We start from the raw sequence: 15059 nt of genomic DNA on the forward strand, positions 1-15059 counted from the left end.
GATTAATACAAACAAGAAACACTTAACACTAAGTACAGACGATAACCATGTATACATCTAACAATAAAGAATATAATGTCTAACAGTACCATTGACAGTACGGTAAGTCAATGGAACCCTTTCAGAAACCTCATTTTCTATTTCAACAAAATATTTCTTGCCTTGCAGGTATGAACTGAACTGTTTTAGCAGTCCAACCCACTTCTTGAGTTTTCTTACAAGAATGTTGTGGTCTGCGGTATCAGAGGTTTCACTATGCTCAAGCAGTAGTAGAACTGACAGCGTCTCTGAATCTGTGTTCAAATGAATGTCATTCATTGCCTTGATTAGAGTAGTCTCAGTACTGTGAGTAGGCCAAATCCTGAATGAAATTTGTCTAGACATCCATTTGCGGATAGAAAATCAGTAAGCTGCTTGCAAACGATTTTCTCAAGAATTTTCCCAATAAACAGCAGATTTGAGGTCGGTCTAAATATATACAGATATAATGGGAGTTGTTTCCAACATTATGTCAACTGATACTGAGTGAAATATATTCTTTAAGTAGGTAGCAGGTAAGGTAGTAGGTACAGCAGTGTGTATGTTAGTGGGTAATGTAGTGGGTAAGTTAGAAGGTAAAGTAGCGGTTAAGTTAATGGGTAATGTAGCGGGTAAGGTAGAAGGTAGATGATTTAACATCCCTCATTGCATTAGTTCAGATTTCACCTCAGCCTAGTGCTTAAGGTGCTGGACTAATAGACAGAAGGTTGCTAGTTCAAGTCCCACCACTGCCAAGTTACCACTGTTGGGCCCCTGAGCAAGACCCTTAACCCTCAAGTTACGTTCAGTTGTGATTGTAAGTGCTTTGGATGAAAGCATAAGGTGTAAATTTCTTTGTTAATAGCACTAAATCTGGACATTTTCATGGATAATTTGCACCTCAGAAGCAGAAGGTTTATTTTCCAGATGAATAAAACATGTGTGTTTGTATATATTTATGCTCTTGGAGGATGAACTCTGAGATGTATTTAAGATCGCCATATATAACACACTTGGGAAAACAAAGGTTTGTTAAGTTTTGTTATTTTGGTTATGATGTCCCAAAAAGCCTTAACGGTGACCCTACGTAGCCAGTCAGGAACCTCAACAAGCTCTCTGTGCCAATCAGTGGACAACACACAGGTATTCCAGCACTGAACAATGCACTGCATTAAAACATGAGAAAAAGAGAACAGAATGTGCAGAATTGCTTCTTAGTCCCAGACTGACCGTATGAGAAATGGGGTGATGTGGGTGTGTTTGTGGAGTCCAAACACTGCTTCTGCCAACCTCACCTCTCCGTCCAGCCTCTCTGTATCTCACTCTCCCTTCCCCCTCTCCATCCTTCTCTCTCTTCTGTCAGATTTGATGAAGGCAATAGAGGCTCAGGCTAGCCAGGGGGCGCCTGTGACCATGAAGGCGTCCTTTAAAGCATGCGTACTTTGCTCACACAGTGCCCACGACGTGAGCAGCGATCCCCTGTGGATTAAGGGATGTGATTTCCATCGTCTAGGACTGAATGGCATTTATACGAGAGGCTGGAGAGAAGAAATAAATCAGCACTAGGCGATTACAAGGGGTAGCAGTTTCACTCCCTGCTAGTAACCGCCAACTTAGAGGAAAAGAGGAACTGTTGAATATTTGTCGCTAAAGCCGAAAAGCAGACTAGAGCATCATTTTGGCACGAGAGATCTGGGTAACCTGTGTGTCTCGCTCTTCATTCATTTCACTGCTGCCTTTGATCCAGCTAATCATGACTTGGTACTTGGCTGACTGCAGAAGCTGTAGTCTAATTCAGATCTTATTTAAGTTCTGTGTTGCACTTGGTACTTGGTACTTGGACCCTTTACTACTGAACTAACTTCCCAGCTAAATCTGCCCTTAGCAACTGACCATATTTACATCATGTGGTAGATGTTCAAAGAAGAAATTACAGAGTTCAGAATGCTGCAGCCAGAACCTTTGCATGTGCTAGCACAGCACCACACCGTACCTTAAGCCTTCGTTGCTTACCTTTATCTTTTACAATGACGTTTTGCATGTTTTAAATTAATTTTGTAATTAATCTCTACCTCTCTACCTAACCAGACAGCAAAGTGTTGGCCATCCCTAAAACCCATCTGAAGTGAGCAGGTTTCAATTCATTACTACAAAACTGTCCCCCTGAAAAACAGAGCACTGCTGATATGTTCTCAATATATCTCAATATGTGTGTTTTGCTACTGTTTTACTATTTTATTTATTTTTCATTACATTTATGTTAATGTATATTATATTTTATATTTTTATAATTTTATAAAACATTTTATAATTTACAATATGAGTTTTTCTTTATTCATAAATAATTTTAAAATGTTTTAAAATATATGTATTAATATTTATCTCTATTTTTTATTTCTGCAAAACAATTGAAAAAGTTTTTTTAAAGCGCATTATGAAAATTGCATATAATAATAATAATAATAATAATAATTGTTGTTGTTGTTGTTGTTGTTGTTGTTGTTAACGTTATATGCTCACGAGTATGATTAGGATAGGTTCCAAGGTTCCGCGCGGGTTAAACATAGCTCGTTGACATTTACGGCGCGTTAAGATTTTGTTAATAAAAATTCTCTAGCCACGATATTTGGTTCCTTAAACACTTTTCCCTTTGTACTCAGCAGTACCGTGTAGTGTAATGAAGCAGCGCTGCGAGCGCCCTGAGTAGCTTCGCTGCGCTTCCAGACCTACGCGCGCCTCTCGGCGTCCCTGCGCGGTCCATTTAAGAACAGCCGGGCCAGCGCGCGGTGTGCGGAGCGCCGCGAGGTTAAACGGACGCGCGCCTCACCGCGCAGCGCTGATTGGTTCTGTCACGATGTTCATAAAATCAACGAAAACGTAACGAAATTATTACAAGTGTCCGAGTCGGATCCATTTCTATAAGCAAGCCGTATTAATTGTGTATGGAAAACTGTAATGGTTTTATGCATATGTTTAATGTAGGTTATTCAAAGTTTATTCTGAAGTTTCTTTGAAATCTTTCTAAACATTATCAGCAATCCTGAGAAGTGGTTTATGTTTTACCATTCCCACACCTTTGATGTGCGTGTGTTATATTGTATTTGGTTCAAAAGTGTTACTCGGTGTTTACTGTCCGTTACGTGCCATTCCACCATCCCAGAGCCGCTGAGATGTGGCCGGAGGGTCGGTGAGGTTTAAACAGCTTTAAATGCCCCCCTTCCTCTCTCTGAACAGTGTTGCAGCACAGGTCTGCTGAAGTGTGAGGCGCACACGACAACATGACTGCACTATCAGCTTCGTTTTCTGAGTTTATGGGCTTGCCTGCACGTAGCCCAGTTCGTGGAGAGCTACCCCGGACTGCCCTCTCGTGATCGACAGGTCTTACTGCACCTACTGTTGACTGCGAGTTTGAAGACCTGTGATATATGGGGTTTCTTTGTTTCTGTGACTGTATTTTAATCGAATACTCTTGTACATTATCGCTGAAGTAATCTAGAGTTACATATAACAGCCGTTACAAGAGTACATTAGGGGAAAATATGCACCTACTGCAGAAATACTGCACTTACCTTAAATCATCTATAAAGCCAGAGACTTACAACCCAAAGCATGAATCCAAAAATGAGGTTTTCACTTCCATATTTTTCCTTCGTGGTGGATGAACTGACCTGAGATATAAAAGCAGACTGTTTTCTCTTTGCCTTCAGAGAACTGAAAATGCCAGAAGTGGGAAACCAAAAAAGACCCTCAAAAAAACATGGTCTTTAAAAAAAACTGTAAACATAACAAAACACCTCACAAGAGTAGCTAGTGGCAAAAGATCAAACTGAATAATGAGTCATTTGAAGTTTTGAATGGTAATCAGTTGCTGTGTCCTGTTCTTTAGCTCAGGTCACATGAAGTCCCACAGGAGTTCGTTCCTCACACCACCGCAGGCACAAATCTAACTCGATTCTCTCTGCCAGAAACAGGATTCATCGACCATCTGCTCTGGATCGATCCCCTCTGTCCTCACGAGGTTCAATGCATCCGGAAAGTATTCACAGCGCTTCACTTTTTCCACATTTTGTTATGCTACAGCCTTATTCCAAAATGGATTAAATTCTTTTTTTCCCTTGAAATTCTACACACAATACCCCATAATGACTAAGTGACAAAAGTTTGTTTGGAAGTTTTGCAAATGTATTTAAAAAAAAATAAAACATTTAAAAATCACATTTACATAAGTATTCACAGCCTTTAACTCAATACTGTGTGAAGCACCTTTGTCGGCAATTACAGCCTCAAGTCTTTTTGAGTATGATGCTACAAGCTTGGCACACCTATTTTTGGGCAGGTTCTCCTATTCTTCTTTGCAGAACCTCTCAAGCTCCATCAGGTTGGATGGGGAGCGTTGGGGCACAGCCATTTTCAGATCTCTGCAGAGATGTTCAATCGGGTTGAAGTCTGCGCTCTGGCTGGGCCACTCAAGAACATTCACAAAGTTGTCCTGAAGCCACTCCTTTATTATCTTAGCTGTGTGCTTATGGTCACTGTCCTGTTGGAAGATGAACCTTCGCCCCAGTCTGAGGTCCAGAGCGCTTTGAAGCAGGTTTTCTTCAAGGATGTCTCTGTACATTGCTGCATTCATCTTTCCCTCGACCCTGACTAGTCTTCCAGTTCCTGCTGCTGGAAAACAACCCCACAGCATGATGCTGCCACCACCATGCTTCACTGTAGCGATGGTATTGGCCAGTTGATGAGCGGTGCCCGGTTTCCTCCAGACATGACGCTTGGCATTCAGTCCAAAGACTTCAATTTTTGTTTCATCAGACCAGAGAATTTTGTTTCTCATGGTCTGAGAGTCCTTCAGGTGCCTTTTTGCAAGCTCCAAGCAGGCTGTCTTGTGCTTTTTACTGAGGAGTGGCTTCCATCTGGTCACTCTACCATACAGGCCTGATTGGTAGATTGCTACAGAAATGGTTGTCTTTCTGGAAAGTTCTCCTCTCTCCACAGAGCAACACTGAAGCTCTGTCAGAGTGACCCTTGGGTTCTTGGTCACCTCCCTGACTAAGGCCCTTTTACCCTGATCACTCAGGTTGGCTGGGCGGCTAACTCTAGGAAGAGTCCCGGTGGTTCCAAACTTCTTCCATTTACGGATGATGGAGGCCATTGTGCTCACTGGGACCTTCAATGCTGCAGATGTTTTTCTGTACCCTTCCCCCGATCTGTGCCCCGATACAATCCTGTATCGGAGGACTACAGACAAGTCCTTGGACTTCAAGGCTTGGTTTGTGCTCTGACATGTACTGTCAACTATGGTACCTTATATGGACAGGTGTGTGCCTTTCCAAATCATGTCCAATCAACAATTTACCACAGGTGGACTCCAATGAAGTTGTCGAAACAACTGAAGGATGATCAGTGGAAACAGGATACACCTGAGCTCAGTTTTGAGTGTCATGGCAAAGGCTGTGAATACTTATGTACATGTGATTTTTGGTTTTGTTTTGTTTTTTTAATACATTTGCAAAAATTCCAAACAAACTTTCTTCATTTAGTCATTATGGGGTATTGTGTGTAGAATTTCAAGGGAAAAAATGAATTTAATCCATTTTGGAATAAGGCTGTAACAACAAAATGTGGAAGAAGTGAAGCGCTGTGAATACTTTCCGGATGTACTGTACAAACTGACAAACTGAGGAAATTCTAACATGCAGCATTGACTCTGTCAGGTGTTTCTTCCATTCCTGTGAAGTTCAGAATGAAACTCTGTAGTTTAATTCAGTTTACAGAATTAACCCCCCACAGTGTGGTCATGCCTGACAGAGCAGCTGGATGTCAACTTTAGGCTTTCAGCTCTTTGAAATGACATCCAATACTGCATGAATAAAACGTGTGTGTATGTGTGTATCCCACTCTGAGCCTGTGGGCAAACATCCTCAGCTGTACAGTGTAAAGACTGAATGACCTTACAGGCTGAGTTTTGTTATTTTAGGCTGTCCGTATTCTGCATGTCAGTGTTCAGGGACCCTTGGGAATGTGCCGTCATACCAGCTGCACAAATCTCGTTTAGTAGCACATACAGGCTGTGAGGCTTGATGTCAACTCTGCGTTTGAGATGGTCTAAACTCTTCATGGTTTCATAGCAGTGTTTGTCATGCAACATTCCTGGTCTCCCACCCACTTGAGTTTCAAGCTGTGCATGCATGTGTGAATGTGTGTATGCATGTGTGTGTGTGTGTGTGTGTGTGTGCGTGTGTGTGTGCGTGTGTGTGTGAGTGTGTGTGTGTGTATGTGTGAGTGTGTGTGTGTGTGTGTGTGTGTGTATGTGTGTGTGTGTGTGAGAGTTGTTTTAGCTATGTGAGATTCTGGTTGTGTGAGATGTTGGTTGCATGAGGTGCTGATGGCGTTAGATGTTGGTTGCGTGAGATGTTGGTTGTGTGAGATGCTGGTTATGTGAGATGTTGATTGTGTGAGATGCTGGTTGTGTGAGAAGCTGGTTGCATGAGATGCTGGTTGTTGAGGTGCTGGTTGCGTGAGATGCTGGTTACAAGATGCTGGTTGCGTGAGATGCTGGTTACGAGATGCTAGTGCATGAGATGCTGGTTGTGTGAGATGTTGGTTGCATGAGCCCTCTGCTCCAAACCCCATGTGGTGCATTTAAATCAAGGCTCTTACCTGACTGAGGGTCATTTGTGGTCATTAGTTCGTCTCTCCTCCAGCACAGGTGTCGTTAAGACTGCTGCATCGCTCTGGACGAACCATCACTCGCAGTCTCTGCAAAGTTCCAGCTGGACCCACACCAGGGTTACAGTGAGCAAGTCATATGTTCATTTATTTATTTACTATTTCACTATTGTTTTATCTATTTGACGTGTTTGGCTGTAATGAGTATTACAGCCAGTTACATGTCAACGCCTCAAGAACATGTGCTGTTTGTGATTTGTCATTTGAAATAACATGATTTGGGGGGTTGAGCAAGCAGAGTGTTCCTGGCACAGTGACGCATGGCCCGAATATGTAGTTCAGCTCAGTTCCACGGGTAACCATGTGCACCAGCCTTCCCAGTACAGTCTTGACTCTGTTTCTGATGCTATCTGCATGCACACTTCCTGAATCTGTGACCACAAACAAGTCCTGTGCCAAGTCTAAGACGTGATTTCTCACATACCCTGTGAGCTCATGAGACGTGTTCAGTCAGTATGTCTTTACTTGGTCTGTTCATGCCCTAGTCTGGCCAAGTAATATCAACAATATTAAACAAATGCCACAGTAGAGAGAACTTAATTCAGACTAGTATTAGTTTTTGGTTACTTGTTTAATGAGATGCGGTCAGTTATACGTGGTGTGTTCCTGCGCCATCTGAGCAGATTGGTGTGCTTAGCGTGTTGCGGCTTGGTCTGGAGATAATTGGTCTGGAGATAATTGGTCTGGAGATAATTAGTCTGGAGATAATTGGTCTGGAGATAATTGGTCTGGAGATAATTGGTCTGGAGCATGTCAAGATAGCAGCTCTCTCCTCGTCACACAAACAGTCTGAACCAGTGAAGCTCTCTGAGGGAGTCATAGGAGATGGTGCTGATTAGATGTTCAACTCAAGGATTTTCCTTCATGTTTTAATTAGTACCTTGTACTTTAAACTCGCTGAATTTTAAGTTTGACGTGAAAGTCAAAATCAAACTGAACAGTACTGCACATTTCGGTGAAGGCTGGAATTTTAGCCTACATCACTAATGAGAAGCTGTAGCTCTCAATGTCTTAATCTGTACCCCTCAATCTCTCAATCTCTACCTCTCAACCTCTCAATCTCTACCTCTCAACCTCTCGATCTGTACTTCTCAATCACATCATCTCAGGAAAAGTTTGGCATTCCATCTTTGCACCAGTTTAAATGGAAAAGGCAGAAAAGTGACTGGCCTCTGCTGATTCCAATTAATGTACTCCTTTCTCAACAACTTATCACACAGCTTTACGGTCTAAAGATCCAGTATATCATCACCAACCTTCTTCTCTTTCCACACACCAGGTAAAATAAATCCATCCGGGGGTGGTGTGAGTGTGTGTGTGAGTGTGTGTGTGAGTGTGTGTGTGAGTGTGTGTGTGTGAGTGTGTGAGTGTGAGTGTGAGTGTGTGTGTGTGTGTGTGTGAGTGTGAGTGTGTGTGTGTGTGTGTGTGTGTGTGTGTGTGTGAGAGAGAGAGTGTGTGTGTACGTGTGTGTGTGTGTGTGTGTGTGTGTGTGTGTGTGTGTGTGTGTGTGAGGGGGTAAGGTCTAGACTGCCAGAACTCCAGGCTTTCAGCAGGTTTGTCAAAAAGGATCTTTCCAGACCCCCCCCCCCCCCCCCCCCCCCCACACACACACATCCAAAACAAACATTCACAGTATCCGTAGCCAGGATGAATGTTCGGTCTGGACTCGTGCTTACACACAGGCAGAAGCAGCACTGTGCATACCAGCTCTTCCTGATCCCACACTGACTCAGCAAAGCACATCTGCACAATCACTTCACATCCCACATGGACACACATTAATATTGTCTTTACACTGGTGTAAAGCTATTCAATGAGAAGTGAACACCAATAAATATTTACTATATGACTAGCTCATGTTCTGAACTGGAGAGGTTATGCTGAAACCTTACCTCAGGGACTAACACATCTCAGACTGAGATAAATCCTAATCCTAGAATATGCAAACTCAAACACAGAGCGTCAGGGATTAACTCAAACACAGAGCATCGGGTTTAATGCAAACACAGAGGGTCTGGGATTAACTCAAACACAGAACGTCTGGAATTAACTCAAACACAGAGTGTCTGGGATTAACTCAAAAACAGAGCATCGGGTTTAATGCAAACACAGAGCATCAGGTTTTCCACATTCACACACAAAAAGGCAGTTCACTGAAATACATTTTAAATCAAGTATGCAGAACTCTTGCATGTTGAAATTTTCACAGATTTTAATTGTTATGGATGAATGAATGTTTTTAAAAGGTTTGAGAAACATAGCAATAGTGTTATGAGTGAGTCCAGAGGATCGCAGCAGTTCTGGATTGTGCTTAAATTCAGATGCATCTGTTGTGCAATTTCAATCTCGATACAACTGATGACTGATATTTTCTCGTATTACTGGATTGTGGACAAACTTTACTACAATGTAAAACTAAACACAAGGTTATATAGAGATGTTGAAGTGTATGATTGAAAGCAGGATTTCAGAACGCACATGTGTCACTTTTATTTCAAGAATGTGTCATGGCAATTTTTGCTTTCCAGTTTCTTCAGAGCCTTCTTGAACTCTTTGCTGGATTTGTCCCACTTGTGAATTCCGGTCAGCAGGTAGCGTTTTTCGACTTTCCGACCCACGATGAGGTAGCTGGTGTCCAGGTGTTCCAGCGGCTGGCACAGGCAGTCGACTCCGTTCTTCAGGTAGAGGACCAGCTTCTTCATTTTCTCCTTCTTCAGGTTCCCGAGTCTCACCTGCCTCCGGCGCTTTTCCAGCATCACCTTCCTGTCCCTGCCTTCTTTTTGCACTTCCTTTATTCTTGTCTTGATGGCTAAAATGTAAAAAGAAAAAAATCAATGTCTCCATCCAGAAACATAAAGATAATTCTGAACATTATTGAAATGTAAATAATTGTCTATTTAGTTTAAACATTTCTTTATTAAATGACTTTTTTTCCAGTGGCTCTTTAATTATGGTGTTAGACACGTTTTGTTCCTGATTTTGAAGATATAACTGTGTTGCTTAGATCAGTTTGTAAACAGCAGAATCAAAAATAGCTATAAAAATCTAACAAAGCAATTTATCTCCTGCAGTAAATATTTATATGATGAAAATTCCAGAGAGAAATACAAAAATCCAATATTTATTTGAAACCATTTCAAAATACTTTACTAACGTGAAGTACTTTTAAAAACAGTTTTCCGATGGCTGCTGCATTAGCTGAGGATGGAGAGACTGGTGGCTAGCAGAACATTTCTTCCACGTCCAGCTCTGCTGTGGGTTTATTCCTTTCAGATGCTTCCCTGTTGTACGTGTGCTGCATTCTATTGCATCATGTAACGTATTCCGCTATTAAGTAGGGTTTCTGAGGATCAAATTCTTGGACAGTGGTCAAACTTTATATCCATCTGGCAACTCTTCTCGGGGTGGTGAACAAAACTCTGACTCTCCATGTTCCTCTCCTCAGGCATTTTAGGTTTTTTAACAAGAACTGGTTAGAGCTCTGAAGCTCCACAGTAACCATAGCAATGACCGCAACAGGAGCAAGTGTCCAGGAGTAAGTGTCCAGCAACAGCGTTCAGCCTGCACACTGTGGTCCGCAGCTGCACGCAGACTAATAGCTGCTCACTTAATCCTGGAGCTGAGACAGAAATGTGTGTTTGTGAGGACCCGTCAAGCAGCTGAGACTCAAACCGCAGGACATCAGCCCACACGCTTCCAGGGATTGAGTTCCCTCTCAGCTTTAATGACCATCATCTGCTATCCTGTCATCGCCATCATGATCTGTTATGATGGGAAAACCATGTACTGTTACGATGGTATGTCATTTTTTTTAAATGTCATTTTTTAACCATATCTGTTTGGCGAAAGCTGCCGTAGGCCTGTAATGACATTTCATGGTTCATTATTAAAGCAGATGACAGAAACAACACCATCAGCAGGTCTGTCCTAACTACACTTCCTGGGTTATGACTTCCACACTAATGCTGAATTAAAGGACCTGGAGGGGTTTGTTCATTTTGTTTTGGCTTTTTTCTCCACCAGAACAAACAGTTGTTCACACAGATATCCAGACAACACTGGGCAGACTTGCAGACCGTCCTAAGGAGAGGCCCTGTCAGAAGGCCGATGCAGTGATGGGGCGGAGGAGGGAGAGAAACACACTCCGCCTCAAGTCTCTGCTTCATGGCTCACTGTAGAAGGTCTCATGAAACTGTCAGCAACCATCCTCGATATTCCTCACAGTGACGGCATCTCAGAACCTTAAAGAAACGGTTATGGTCCTCTCACATTACAGTTTCTTGGTTACTGGAAGTGCTGTGAGGGTTGTGGTCCATTTTGGTTTTTTGGGGGATGTGGGGGTGGGATTGAATGAAAAGTACTTCAAAAGTATTTGGTTTATATCAAATAGTCAGCATTGTGCGATACCGTGACCGTATTTTTCTGTGACAACACAAGAAACCAACTTAATCTATCTGAGAAATAAATAAATAAATGACAACCAAAAACAACTCAGAGATTCAGTCATTGGGTTGCATTTATAAAACCACTGGCACCAAGAGAACAAAAAGGCACGGACTGAAAAGTAAACAGTGGCGCTACACAGCACTGTGAGTTGATTCTCCCCAAACATGCACACACACCGTAAAAGCGCATGTCTGATCCACACACACCCCACTCCTCCTCCTGGGAAGGCCGTACTTTCACAGAGGCTTCAAGAGTGTGCAGACAATGTATTTAGAGGAAAATAAATCGGGAATAATAATATTATTGAAACCAAATGTGTATGAAGCAAACTTGGTGAGTCGGAGGTATTGAAACATTATTTGCCAGAGCCGATAGGACTGGTGATGTTTAAGGCGTTCCTCAGTCTGGCACACAGCTGAATCAGTCTCATTGGTTTCCATTACCACTAATACAGAAGGAGATTCCAGATGATGAACACTTTTGAACACTTTTGCTGACTGACTCTTCAATTCACAGTTTAAACACTCATTCACTCATACACTGACAACATAAAGCATCCAATTATTATAAATTCACAGGATAAATATATGTCTAGATTTTTTAGTTTTACAATTTTGTTACTGAGAATAATTTTATGAAGTTTTAATGAACCTTTATGAAGTTCAGGATGTTTTTTCTTAATAATCATATCTGGTAATATCATTCATTCCTGTACCGGTAATCATGGCAGTATTCCAAGCCCATGGCAATCCCGGGAATTACACAGCAAGACCTTCCAGATCTACATGCTTGAAGTGTTTTTGATGTTGTACAACATTCTCTCCTAATGGCAAACAGCTTGTAGTCTTTTCTGATACACAAATAGTAGTTGTGTTAACTTGCTAGTGTATCTATTAAAGGGTTTCTCACTTGCTCTGAATGTCATGGATCTTACTTGTCATAGAAGATAACGACAATGATGATGGAGAGGTCCAGTTTCGCTGGCTGGATCATTTAGGCTTCAGTAAGAACACAGATTCTGCAAACTCGCAACAAGGATTTGGACCTGCTTGGTACTGGAATGCTTCTGTAAACCTCAGCCCAAAAGGTATGTACCTCTCTTTAGTAGAGTTGAAATCCAGGAACTTTCTCACTTGAGGCTTTCTGCTTGTCTGTGTGTGTGTGTGTGTGTGTGTGTGTGTGTGTGTGTGTGTGTGTGTGTGTGTGTGTGCATTCGTGTCTATGCAATTCAATGTATGCATGTATGTGTCTGTGTGGATGTGCGCATGCATGTATGTATCTATGTGTGTGTGATTAGGAGTGTGTGTGTGCGTGTGTGTTTTTGTGCATGTGTGTGTGCGCATGTACACATATGTGGGTGTATGTACATGTCACCCACTTCTCTCCTGTGTTAGTGCTTCAGAACTGTAATCATTGCTAATGTTGGCATGAAGACTGCAGAAAACATTAAAATCTTCCCAGGAGGCAGATTGCTTTTTCACCAGTTACCTATGTACACCTCCACACTCCAGCAATAAGAACTTTAAGAACTCACAATCTTTAAGATCTTTTTAATAGTAGCTTTTATAAAATACGCATTTCAACATTTGCCTTTTAGACTGTTTTACTACTGAATATGTTTGAGTTGTGTTTAAATTCTAACAGTATAGAGGTTTCTAAGTGTTCACTTACCAAACTCACTGACACAAATTTGGTCCAGAATATGAGTCATCCCTCTGTCACACACAGGACACAAAGGAGTGTAGTCTGGAAGGTCAGAAGGTCAGAAGGTCAGACATCATATCCTGACAGGCGTATTTACACTATAACCGAGGGTGAGACAAGCTTCTTTCTCCCAGATCTCAGAGCAGAGATCAAAACTTCATTCAGCACTTACAACCCCCCTCTACCATAACATTTCTTTTTAATTAGTTTTCTGTTTTTCTCACAGGTCCATAAAGAACTGGCCATGAAGAGGACATTACACTCGCTGCACAGATGAACTCTTCTATAACACAAATCAGCTCAGTTATGGAAGGACGAATGTGGTCTGGTCTCTGTAGCCCAGTGTCAGAAGGACAAGCAAACACAATCTAACAGAATCCTCACCAAAAGAGATAAACGTGCTGCTTTTACAAATCACCAGCAGCCTTTTCAATAAAGTCTTCAGATAATTTATGAGATTCCGACTATGGGAATAACCGTCTCCAGCACGAGGATGAGGATTAGGATTAGGAATAGTGACAGTGCAGAGGGCCACGCGAAGTCAAAACGTTCCACCAACATTTTGATGTCATGCTGCAGCCCCACGTGCTTCATCATTCAGGCAAAATATCATTTTTACATGAATTATTAAGTGAACTTTGTTGCAGTTTTAACACCGACACCACAATTCTACACCTGTGACTACAGTTATTACTGTTTTACAGGTTACATCTTTTAAACACGAGGTCTAACTTAACACAGTCCATAGACCCACAGTGTCCTGTAACTGCTTACTGTGTAATATGAAATATGTGCTTTTTAATACTGATTGAATATTACAGAAGATGACCTGGAGACCTGGTTACGCACCTGAGCTTTCGGGCTTGTCTGTCATGTTCGTGGCGATACACAACTCGTCCACTGGAAACTTGCTACAGTTAAGCATCTCCGGCCAAGGGAAGCCGAAAGCCTCCATGATCGGAGCGCAGCTGTCTCGCACAGACTCGCACATCTTGCGGCACGGGTACACCGGCCTGGCCAGACACACCGGGGCGAACAGCGAGCACAGGAATACCTGGGTGTCCGCGTGGCAGTGCTTGTGCACCAGCGGGACCCAGCTGCTCGCCTGCTGCTTCACCTCCTGCAAAGTGTCGTGACCCAGTAGGTTTGGCAGAATCATTTGGCTGTAGCCCACACTATAGCAGAGCTGCAGGTCCTCCGGGATAGGCACGCACTGTGGACCTTTACCGTAGGTATATACTATGTCCTTCCAGCTGTACTCGTACTCCGACGCCCGCAGCGAAGAGGCGGCGCAGAGCAGAGCGAGCCAAAGCAGCTTCGGAGCGCAAATGGTCCTCATGGCGCGCCCTTACAAGTTAGGAGATGGTGACTGTGGCAACCTGTTTGGATAAAAAAATAGATGGATAAACTTCAGTGAGGTCTTTCTCGCGATCTGCTCAGTATTAAACACCCCCGCTGTAGCCTACAGTTTCGTCGCGCAAAGGCAAAAAAACAAAACAAAACAAAAAAACAAAAAACGGGCGACCAATAGTAATGCAACTGCGCGCGCGTTGTAGCTTGGCACGGTGGGACGGAATTGCTCAATTTCAAACTTGCTCAATCATTTTTTCTTTCGGTCTCCTTCTCCTCCTGCTCTTGGCAGGGGACGGGTCGGAGTTGCACAAAACATCACAGGAAAAAAAACGTGTTGCCAAGAGGACAGAGAATGATGCAAAAAAAATGCGCAATAACGAACTTTACTGTGTTGGTCCTACATTCATGCTAATGTCTTGCTCGTGGAAACATTTGTTCTTTAACGCCATATTCTTAGACAGTTTATACAGACACTGCATATAGCCAACTGAAACTTGCAGATTTAGGCTGCCATACTAGTATCATAATAAAACAATAATAATAATCTGTTGTATAATGGGTATAATCCCAGTCAGAATTATATCTATACACAAATGTCACATGTAAAGGATGTACTGCATATAGCATTGAATAATATGTCTCCCCATCTTATACACACATATTCAATATTATGTATATTATACCTAAAATGTGTTATTTTATTTAAGTTTACTTTATCTCTTATTCTGTGTACTATCTATAAAACTGTAAATAGTCTATTTCACTCCTTGTGGAATACATGCCGATGTTGGATCTTTGTTTCAGAAATA

At 42.2% G+C, this 15059-nt stretch overlaps 1 protein-coding gene across 1 annotated transcript; it reads right to left on the reverse strand.

The window, feature by feature from the left end:
• Positions 1-8814: 8814 nt before the first annotated feature.
• Positions 8815-14465, reverse strand: sfrp1b (secreted frizzled-related protein 1b). The gene is made up of 3 exons (XM_027001727.3): positions 13747-14465; positions 12865-12939; positions 8815-9556 (listed from the first exon to the last, which is right to left on the reverse strand). The coding sequence occupies exons 1-3, from the start codon at positions 14234-14236 to the stop codon at positions 9237-9239; spliced, it is 885 nt and encodes a 294-aa protein (XP_026857528.2). The 5' UTR covers positions 14237-14465; the 3' UTR covers positions 8815-9236.
• Positions 14466-15059: the final 594 nt, after the last annotated feature.

The sequence above is a fragment of the Electrophorus electricus genome, chromosome 19 (genome assembly GCF_041902795.1).
Source record: "Electrophorus electricus isolate QZ-2024a chromosome 19, ASM4190279v1, whole genome shotgun sequence".
Taxonomy (NCBI): Eukaryota; Metazoa; Chordata; class Actinopteri; order Gymnotiformes; family Gymnotidae; genus Electrophorus; species Electrophorus electricus.

Bases quoted from the DNA above. Each gene is read 5' to 3' on its own strand.
- sfrp1b (XM_027001727.3), bottom strand. From the start codon at position 14,236: ATGAGGACCATTTGCGCTCCGAAGCTGCTTTGGCTCGCTCTGCTCTGC. The intron at 12,940-13,746 runs GTGCGTAACCAG...CTGACCTTCCAG, and splicing joins AGACAAGCCCGAAAGCTCAG to ACTACACTCCTTTGTGTCCT. The intron at 9,557-12,864 runs GTAAGTGAACAC...TTTACATTTTAG, and splicing joins AATTTGTGTCAGTGAGTTTG to CCATCAAGACAAGAATAAAG.